Source organism: Echiichthys vipera, assembly GCF_963691815.1.
Source record: "Echiichthys vipera genome assembly, chromosome: 18".
Classification (NCBI taxonomy): domain Eukaryota; kingdom Metazoa; phylum Chordata; class Actinopteri; order Perciformes; family Trachinidae; genus Echiichthys; species Echiichthys vipera.
The window spans coordinates 12,190,080-12,200,502 of NC_139843.1; the positions used below are offsets into that span (position 1 = coordinate 12,190,080).

At 39.0% G+C, this 10,423-nt stretch overlaps 1 protein-coding gene across 1 annotated transcript; it reads left to right on the forward strand.

Annotated features, from left to right (window-relative positions):
- Positions 1-1,051: 1,051 nt before the first annotated feature.
- Positions 1,052-9,832, forward strand: cep55l (centrosomal protein 55 like; the record flags this gene model as incomplete). Its single annotated transcript, XM_083933300.1, has 11 exons — positions 1,052-1,243; positions 1,347-1,454; positions 2,603-2,758; positions 5,943-5,987; positions 6,371-6,515; positions 6,905-7,050; positions 7,401-7,594; positions 8,604-8,727; positions 8,847-8,918; positions 9,037-9,162; positions 9,395-9,832. 11 exons carry the CDS (start codon positions 1,052-1,054, stop codon positions 9,599-9,601), a joined length of 1,515 nt encoding a protein of 504 aa, XP_083789426.1. The 3' UTR covers positions 9,602-9,832.
- Positions 9,833-10,423: the final 591 nt, after the last annotated feature.

Here is a 10,423-nt window from a genome sequence, read left to right on the forward strand (position 1 = left end):
TTCGTTTAAGACCAGAGAAAGCCGACTTCCTAACCGACTTGATTGTAAAAGCTCTGCCAAGTGAAGGGAAACAGTAACGAATGATATTATTTTAAGTTAATCGGAAGAGAAGTTAAAAAATCGCTTTATTTTCCCTACTGCACCGCCCAACGTTTTATAATCAAGACACTCCGGGCTACGTAAACACGCGCACCCTCTGCCCAACACGGATATGACGTCAACGCGCTGCAATTCAAACTTCAGGAAACGAAAGCGTTTGGTTAGAAAACGGTCTTGTTGTTACAAACAGACTCGTTACAGGGCATATCTTCACTTCGCTTAATCTGTAAGTTAAAATACTTTCTATTGTTCTCATGGTTTGTTATAACATAGACATTAGTTTAATTAAAGCCATGTAACGTTGGTTTATTTAAACCAAAGACAGGTGCCTAGAGGTAGGCTATGTGACGTTTAGGAACTGCCCTGTCTGACATATATGTTTAATTGAGGTTTATTTTAAATTTGCATTGAATAACGTCGAAAAATGAGGATTAATAACTGAAAATGAGCTTCTAAATGAATAATGTGTAATCATTGACTAGAACGATTGTTTATTTTTCCATCAATTTGCACTCATAATCTGTAAAGCCCTCTTTAATAAATACAAAAGATATTTGTATTATTAGTCCCACAATGTGGAAATTTACAGTATCACAGCAGCAAAAGAGGATAGTGCAAAAAATAAAAGCATCAATAACAGATTCAAAATATAATAGCATATGTACCCAGTAAAAAGAAAAGAAAGGAAAAAACAGTTAAAATTAGCTTAAAACAGCTAAAAAAAATAGCACATCTGTATGTCTGCATTTTTATATTTGATCTAGGATGTTTAATAAGGGTTTGGTGTTTCGCTCTTTCCATTCAGTTTGCTTATGTATTGTCCAAATTATTTCTGTAAATATGGTGAATTTCACATAAACATCATTAAATTTCTTGTCTCTCTCTCCCCCCCCCCCCCCCCCCCCTTCTTTTTTTTTAGAAGTTCAGGTACTTTCTCAACAACAAAGCACCCATGACATCTAAAGGGGCCAAAGAGACCATTGTCTCCAGGTTGGGTTTCAAATCGAGCAGCAGCTCTGCCTCCAAGGCTGAGGTGGAGATGGAGAAAGTCAGGAAGGAGAACGCTCACCTCAGAAAAAAGATTGATGAACTGGCCAAACGACACATCAAACCACCAGACTCTGACAAAACCAAACTGCTGGAGGTAAAAGTTTAATTTGAAGATGTATATGGAGGAATTTCAAGATGCACATCCGTCTGTATTTTGCCTGTTTTTTATATATGTTATTTTATTTTGATTATTTCAGAGGATTCTTTCCCTTGAGACGCTCCGAGAGAGAAACAATCAACAGTTGCTTGTTAAAGAGCAGGAACTCGAAACAGTGAGGCAGCAGCTGTCCGCTAGGGGAGGAGAGGTATGTACACAAGACACATCTCTGCAGAAATATATGGTTACAAAATTTCCATTTACATCTAGATGTCCTCTTTCAACATGGACACACAGACAGAATTGGACATGCTGAGGCAAGCGTGTATTTGCAATTATGTTTATTTCTGGTACAGGCAGAAAAAAGACCAAAAAATATGACTGCATATTCAGCCAAACGTAGAAATACAAACAGGTATGAACACTAATATTTATATATTTATATATTTATGCGAGCATCCAGAAATTCCTACATTGACAGATGATATATAAAGTGAACTAGAAACTACATTTACCAGTATAGATATATCCATCTAAGCGCCCTCTGTCAACATAGACACACATATAGACAGATTTGGTCACGCTGAGGCAACCGTTTTCTGCCCAGCAGGAGATAAACCTACGGTTGTGTCTTTTTGAACATGCTCCTCAACTTGTGAAGCTGTGTTGCACTTTTGTCATTGTATTGGTGGCATACATATTGCTGGCAGCAGACAACTGTCAGAAAGGGGGGGAGAAAAAAAATACTAGAACCCCACTGAGCTGCCATAAAAAGCAGTTGGGGGGGGGGGGGGGGCGGCTTCTATCCCATTTTGACAGCAGCTCAGCTCAGTGACATTTAGACAGCCGACAAAAACTGCATACAAACACATGGTGTGTATGCTGTTCACTTGATATTTATAAACCAACTCTCTTTAACTATTGTGGGTTTGTGTTTATAACACTGCTGGAGAAATTGATGCTGTCTATTTGAGGTTGTTGCTTGTGAAATATCTCTCTATTTTTGGAAAATTGTTTTTTCCTGTCACAATGCAGTCAGGCTAAAAGTCGGAAATAGCATGCTTGGAAACGGAAGATCAGCTGTTTGTTTTCCCACATGTGCGAGGTGATTGAATCACACTTTGTCTCTTCCTCATTAACTTTCGGCAAAAAAAGTGCTAAAAAAAGAAAGTAGCTCAATGGGCAATGCCAGTAGACTGCCAGCCAAGTCATGTCATATGTGTGAAGCAGAAAATTGCAATAATTTGCAAACTGCCTCTGCATTTACAAAGTTTTTAAAACAAAAACACAAGTTGACATGGTTGTTGTGGAGGCTAATCATGGTGTTGTTAATTCGTATTGTGGTCTATATTTTAGGTGGTAGCATCACTGCAGGCCCAGCTGGAGCAGCGGAGGAAGGAGGCTGAGCAGAGAGACACGTTGTTCCAGAATTTGTCACAGGAGACGGGGAACCTGAAAAACCAGCTGGCCACTGTTTCTGCCCGGTGCCAGTCCCTAGAAGCACAGGCGTTGGTAGGTTGACCAAGTTATAGCCCCTGTACCTGTCTAGATGTTCTCATTAGTTAGAAAAGTTGTCACTGCCATTAAATTTGCTCTCCTCTTCTTCCACATTACCAATTATCTTATTGGGAATGTGTACGCTTTTAATTATGTAGGTGGCTCGACTAACTACTTCTGCTGGCATGGGTCATGAAAAATGTTGATGGCTTCATTGCGTTGATAATTAAAGTGTGCTTATTCAGTATCTTTATGTATTGACGACTAACCCTGGGATATCATGATAAAATGCATTTCTGGCAGTTAGTGAAGAAATTAAAAAAACAATAATTTATTAGAACTCTTCCTCCCATTCTATTATTCTCTATCCCAAATTTGTTTTTCTGCCCCTCTTGTGCGGATGCAGTAGACATATTTGTGTTGAATGATATTTTTTTGACAAATCAAATTCCATTTCAGCAATTAATTGACTTGAAACCCAGCAATGTTAGAGTCTAACTAATAAAACTATGCTTTAAAGGAACAAGTAATTGGAAAACTTTAACAAAATTGGCGTGCCACTGGCCTTGAGTCCGGTTTTTCAATAATCATGCCACCTGTGTTAATCAGCAGCTAGTGCATCAGAGATGTTTGTACTCTACAGCATGAAAGTTTCATGTTTGGAAATGCAGATGTAGTTATTTCTTTGTCCACTAGGGGGCATTGTGTGACCTCTGATTGTCTCCCTCAGCGGCTGACATCACCCTCTCTCTGGAGAATGTGTTGTAATGAAAGCTAAAGACGCAATAAGACATGACTAAAAATTAAACATTGTGAATACACATCTCATTCCATGGTACCATTTTTTCAGCCATCAATACTTGTACAATAACACATCACTTGTGAAGGATAACATAATTTTGTCCAAGTGGTCCTTTGTCTCTAGGATTGTATAATTAATATACCCTTGGCAGGCACTCTCTCACAATTGTAGTCTCACTTTCTGTATCAAAAAGCAGCATAGATTCCTGCTCTGCCCTTTGATGCTTTGAGCACAGCAAGCCCTCAGTACACTCTAACAGAGCGGTCGTCTGGATTCTCCTTGGTAGTAAGTAATTCAGGAATTTGGATGGATGAAGACTGAGAGATCACATACCTCTGGGTTTTTTGGGGCCACAGTGAAGCTCCATTGAAATTAATTCAAACTTGAACTAAAAAAAAAAAAAAATCCACCTCATTCTCCATATTTTCACCCAGGAGCTATCCTTCAGTATAATGTTTCTGTCCTAAAACTCCCAAACCAATTATGGCTTTTATTATAACCCTGTGAACCGGATTTCATCTTTCCAGATCCCCTTGAAAAAGATCAGTTAGTTCACTTTGTTCATTGCTACGCCCATTCATCATTGATGTTTGTAAACCAAAACAAATCCAAAAAATATAGTCCCTGCAGTTACATTATTGTTGCTGTCGTGACGAGAAGCAAAAACAATAGGAGTGTGGAGAAAGAAAAGAGAAAACATTTACAAAAAGATCCAAGTTCCCTTGTTTTCATGCCTTTTATAAAGGTCACCAGAATGCTGGAAATACTGTCTTTGAATGTAAATGTTCTCAGATTTTTTGCATAACTCATGCTCTGGTTTTCAAGTCACTTCTTTTAGAATCAAGGTCAGACAGTATTAAAATGCAGAGTATGTACAGTTTAATGAATAGAAATACTTAGTACTTGTACACATATCGTCCTTTTGTAGTAGCAATGACTTTCAGGTCCTAGTGTGAGTGGATGCCCTTATGTCTATGCCTTTTTGGTAGTGTTCCAGGGACTTTCCAAGCCCTTGGCTTAGCTACTTTCGCATTACTAGAAATAATCTGAGCAACAGACACTGACCCAACCTTTCCCCCGTTCTTGGATTCACAAAAGCTATTAGCAGGCTTAGCTTATGGGGCATACGTTTAAATCCATCTGGAAAAAGTTGACAAGCTCATGATGCTCGCCTGGAAGTGTGAGAGCTCAAAGAGATGATCGTTCAGATGCCTTCTGTGTTCTGAAGGGGTTTACTTGAGCTTAGACGTTGGATGGGTTCAGCCATTTAGTTCCCGGGGTCGTCAAGGTGACAGAATTATGAGATGACACACGGTCTTCTAGGGATGAATGTTGAGGAATTGGCTCTAGGGTTGGTGCCTTGGCTCATGTGGCCAAGTCTCTAAAAAAGTGCTGGGTGGATTGACCCAGAAATGTGTATCGCCATATTTTTTTTTTAATTCTGGAGGTTTCACAGTGTGGCAGGTTTTTTTGGGGGGGGGGTCCACGACTGGGCCTTATTTTTGGGCTTATTCTTCTGTTTTTCATCATCTTGAGCCGCTGTCACGGGGGGCTGGAGCCGATGCCAGCTGACATTGGGCCTGGATTAGAACCAGGAACCCTCTTGCTGTGACGAGAGTGCTAACCATGCTAACCACCACCATGCTGCCCCTGTCAGGAGTACATGGGATATTAATAAAAATGCCGCGCCATGCCAGCGGTGTGATGTGTTACACATTGTTGTGGTACATGGTGTTTTGCCCTGTTTATAGGAGTTAGTTGTGGATTATAAACGGTTGTGTTAAAAGTTATGACTGTTAATAAGAACGGTATTAATAGTTAACAGGGGTCCCCAACCGTTGCAGTCATTGCAGCAAACAATATTATATGTTTTGCTGCCTATTGAAGAGTTACAGCAGTTGTTTGTTTAAGATATGCACCAGTATGGCAGTATATGGAAAATTCATATCATACAGGGAAATTAAATCTGGTGTACCGCACAGCACTAGATTGATCACTTGTTTCTGTGTTTTTAGTGGGTTATTAAAAATTAAGAAGATGAATAATTTAGGCTAAACCGGCAAATGTAAGACTGATTTTAAGCCTGTGGCAAAAGTACTGTACTGAAGGGGGTCCAGTATTTTTTTTTAGAACAAATTCGTACCTGAATCGAATATGAGAACTAACAGAAAAGGTACAGTTGCGGCACTGTTTTTCTTTTGTTGTGCATAACATATTAAATTTTACATATTAGGATTTGCTCATTTAAGACAATCCAAATTAAATCCAATCTGTTTAATTTAGGAAGCTGTGTGACAGCCAGATCAGATGCAAGTCTTGAAGCCAATACTGTGTAAAGTAGACTTGGGTTTATTTGTGTTATTTAAATGCCTGTTTTTCTCTCTACATGATGGACAGGTACCTCCTGCAGACCTGGCTTTGGTTCAAGACCAACTGAGAGATGTGAGTCCAGTCAACGATTTACTGCCTGTGTTTTTACACTCCTGTTTTTAATTTAAGTGCATACTCTCTCACTATTGAAAACTGCTTTGTACCATTGCTTTGTAACTGAAATATCTCACCCTCATCTGCCATATATTTGAAGTATGTCATTCCATAAAACTCAGGACCGGGCAGATGAAATGATCTCTCTGAAGTTCATCATTCGATCGCCCACTTTCAAGTCAATATCAATAGATATTATCAAAAAAGCACACTCTTGGTATTATGTTTTTGGATAGAAAATTAAAAAATCAAATTCCTGTCTCTATCATCTAACCAAAAAAGTTATTCAAGATCGTCCTTGAATTGAACGGTTCAGAACAGATTGTGCATCTATCCACCAGGCTCTTGAGAAAAACCAGCAGTGGCTGATGTACGACCAGCAGAGAGAAACTTACGTCCAATCCGTCCTCGCCCGCACACTGGAGCTGGAGCAGCAGCTGGCCCAAGCAAAGCAGCAACAAACCAAACAAGAGGCCACTTCAGATGGTAAGAAATGTAGGAGGAATTGAATTAGTTACTCCCTCACATTCTCAGCCTTTTCACTAAGGAAGTGCATGAAACGTTAAAGTAAGTATAATCGACTTAAACAATTGATGATGTGCTTGGATACATTCAGTATGGAAAACAACAGACTTTGAGAGAGATAAAGAGATGAGAAAAGATTAGATGTGTAATAATCCTGTAATTAAAAATACTCGCAACAGCAGTAGCACTGAGTTTGCCTGTGACGGTTAAATTCTAGAAACGTCTGTAAATCTTCTGCATATACTTTGTTCAATTCCAAAAGTGGGAGTCCAAAAAAAAAGTTACATTTTGATTGCAATGAATATCTTGGATTATTTTTTCAGTTTGCTTACTAACACTTCTTACCTTAGCCCCTGCCAACTCAGCAGGTCCAGAAAAGGATGTGGAGCTGAAGAGCCACTATGAGCAGTTGCTGTTGGGTGTACAGAGAGACATGGAGAGGCAAAAAGATCAGGTTACCAGAGGTCAACAGGAGTTCAGTGTGCAGAGGGAGCAGGTAAACGCTATATGATTTCATTCACTGTTCACACATTTCCACTGAGTTCTCTTCCGGGTCTAAGGATTGCTGTTTTTCTCTAATTAATTGTTATATACTACTTTTTGGGGCTTGTACTGCTCACCTGAGAAACCCTGCAGTATCCCTAACACACAAATTTACATTTACATTTTGTGCGTATAAAAGTTTGTGTTAGCGCTGAGTCTGCATGTAACTGCACTAATCCCATAACATTTCTACAATCATTGGATTCAGGCATTGATATAGTCATTTGTTTTTTGTTTTTTTAGAAATAAGACGATAAAAACGTATTTACCGTTCTGTTATTTTGTTGTTCTCCGTCTCTGCAGACCTTGAAAGCTCAAGCTGAGCTGCGGTGTCAGCAGGAGCAGGTCTCCAGGCTCCAGGAGGAGATGTCAGCACTGCAGAGGAGGTATGAGGACAAGTGCAGCGACCTGTCGTCCTTCCTGAAGAAGTACGAAGAGAAGAGCAAAGAGTCGGAAGAGGCCAAGATGCAGCTACAGGCAGAACGACTCAGCAACAGGTAAAGCAAGTCTGCTTTTTGTAGAAATCCACTCAAAGTGTCACAGTTTATCTTAAACGATACATCTGACTGGTGAAGAGAAACCACACAGGGCTATGATGAGAAAAGGCCGAACTAGAGATCATTTATTTATCAGTTTCACCTCTTAAATTCTCCACAACTCATGGCAAGAAAATAGTGAAATGTTTCACAGACCTCGTAACACCTTCTGTCAGAAATCATTTCTGTAATGCACATGAGCAAATTCATAAGAAATTAAAATGCATTTATAAGGTTTTCTAAAACTTTTTATAGACGTTTAAACTAGGGATGGGCGTGAGTAATAGTTTCCTGGTTTATCCCCGTGTTTTTTTTTCATGTTTTTTTTCCTCGTCCTCATTTGAACAGGTTTCTCTTGCAAATGAGACCCTGGGTCTCAATGAGATTTTACCTGTATAAATAAAGGTTATTAAAAAATAAAATTTCATTACAAAAACCTTAACAAATCGTGTTGTTGGAGCTAAACAGTGACGCATAAGGTAAGACCAGAGGGAGGATATGAGTGCCTTATCTGGGGAAACGTTACTAGTGCCCATCCCTAATCACAACTTATGACAGCAAGGTTTATTGGCGTTATAAGTGGTGGACATAATGTATTATAAGTTCTCAACACTCTGTGCTTTATATACAGAACTCCGATTCTTCTTTTAAACACTGTTCTCACTTTGGCATAGAGGTATAAGGCATTATGAATGCTCAACTTATAATACATTATACCACCACTTATTCTATTTAAGAAACCTTGTCATAAGTTGTCATGGATAAACATTTATAATGAGTTTTATAAAGTCTTGGAAATTCATTATAATATCTTATAGTTCTTATAATGCTTCATAGAAAGTCTTTACGAATGTGCTAACAACAACAGCGGTAAAAATGTTTCAAACCAGTATTTTTTATTTGAGTACTAGATTAGTAAAAACATAGGTTTTCATCATATTTATGTGGATTTCATAAACATTGCATCCAGACATGCAGTGTGTGAGGACAGAAAGGTGTCGTCTGAGCGGTCAGACAGGATGAGAATGGAACTGGAGAGTATGGACGTCAGATTGGAGGAGGAGAGGAAGAGATCTGCTGAACTTCTTCTGCAGGTAACACTCCGGTTCACTATTAATAGATATCTGAGAGTATTTCAATAACATCATGCCGGATTTCTTTTTTAAACAGAAAAGGATTTAAATGTATTTTACTGTTAATTTGTCTCTGACAGGTGAATATGCTGCAGAAGTCTCTTCTAAGCCAAAATGAAGAACAGAGGAGACTCGCAGCGCTGGAGCAACAGGTAACACTGACTGACGATCATTTCCTGAAAATAGTGAAGGCGATACAAATCCCACTTTTGCAACTCAAGTGCAATAAGTTCTTGGCTCTCTCCTACTCATATTTCTACTCCTCCTAAGATCCAATTCTCTGCCAAGGACTTTGAGAATGAAAAGATTGATCGTCAGAGCATGCAGCACCAGTTACATAAGGTGCTGAAAGAGCTCCGGAGGGCCCGGGATCAGATTGCTAAATTGGAGTCTGCTGTGAGTGTTTCTGGACATCATAACCACATGTTTATTGTTATGCTCTCAATCGGTTGGAAAGGTTTATGTGAAATAATTTAACAGAATTTTAATTACAATTAAAAATAAAATGCTTTAGGGCATATTATTCTGCCCTTATGAAAGTTTAATATATTCTTCTATATCACTCTGCACTAAAGCATCTGCTAAATTATATTGTTGTTTGTTTTGTTTTTATTGTTTTTTTCCCCAGAAACAGCCAAACGCCCGTTTCTCAGAGCCCAGCTCCTACAACAATTTTGAGCGCCTAACTATCAACGATCCTCCTGGTCCTACATCTCCCTCTAAAGTCACCAACCTCCTGGATGAGAGTTTCCTGGAGTGTCCAAAGTGTCGGGCTCCTTATCCCACCAGCCGCCACAGGGAGCTCCTGGCACACATTGATTACTGCTGTGCATGAGCTTAGAAGAGTCAATAGACCAGTGGTTCCCAACCTGGGTGTCAGGGACCCCTCCTTCAAGCTGCCATACATACAACACAAGCAATTATTTTTTCTTTTCCTCTTCAAGTCTCTAAAATATTCAAAGTCTAAACTATAAAATTGGAAACCTTAGTTAACCTGGTCATATGGACATCCAGACTGTAAAATTGGTATTATGTAGACATTGCTTAATTTTAATGGATCATAAGCCACAAAGGTTGGGAACCCCTAGATCAGGAAATCCTTTCAAGAAACGTAACCCCTGCAGCATATTTTAGACGCACGTCTGTCATACACTGTCATTCCACAAAGCAAGAAAGGTGAATGAAGATATATTTTCAAACATATCTGGAAGGCTGCTCGCATGGTTGCCAATCCATTCTTCTTCTTTTTTCTATGTGAAAGGGGCTGAGATCTTGTGCAAGATGCTCGGTTTGAAATATCACAGCTTGATACAAGTGTTCCCGTAAACGGGGTTTATTTCATCACTTTTTGTCGTCACTCCAAGAGATATTCAAATGCTGTGCGTCAGTGGGTTGAATGCAGCTGGAATGCCTTAGTTATTAGTAAATAAACAAGTCAAAGTTTAAGCTTAAAAAAATATATATATGTATTTTTTTTATGGGAATCAAGGAACCATACAATGCGCATTTCATCACCTTTCATCACTATTTAAAAGTCTGTGTCATGCTAAATGAGTATCCTAGTTTTAAAAAAAATGCCCTTGCCCTTAGAATACCATCAGGCCAAAGATTGATCTGATCATATTCCCTCCATATGTTTATTTCCTGCTTAATTTCT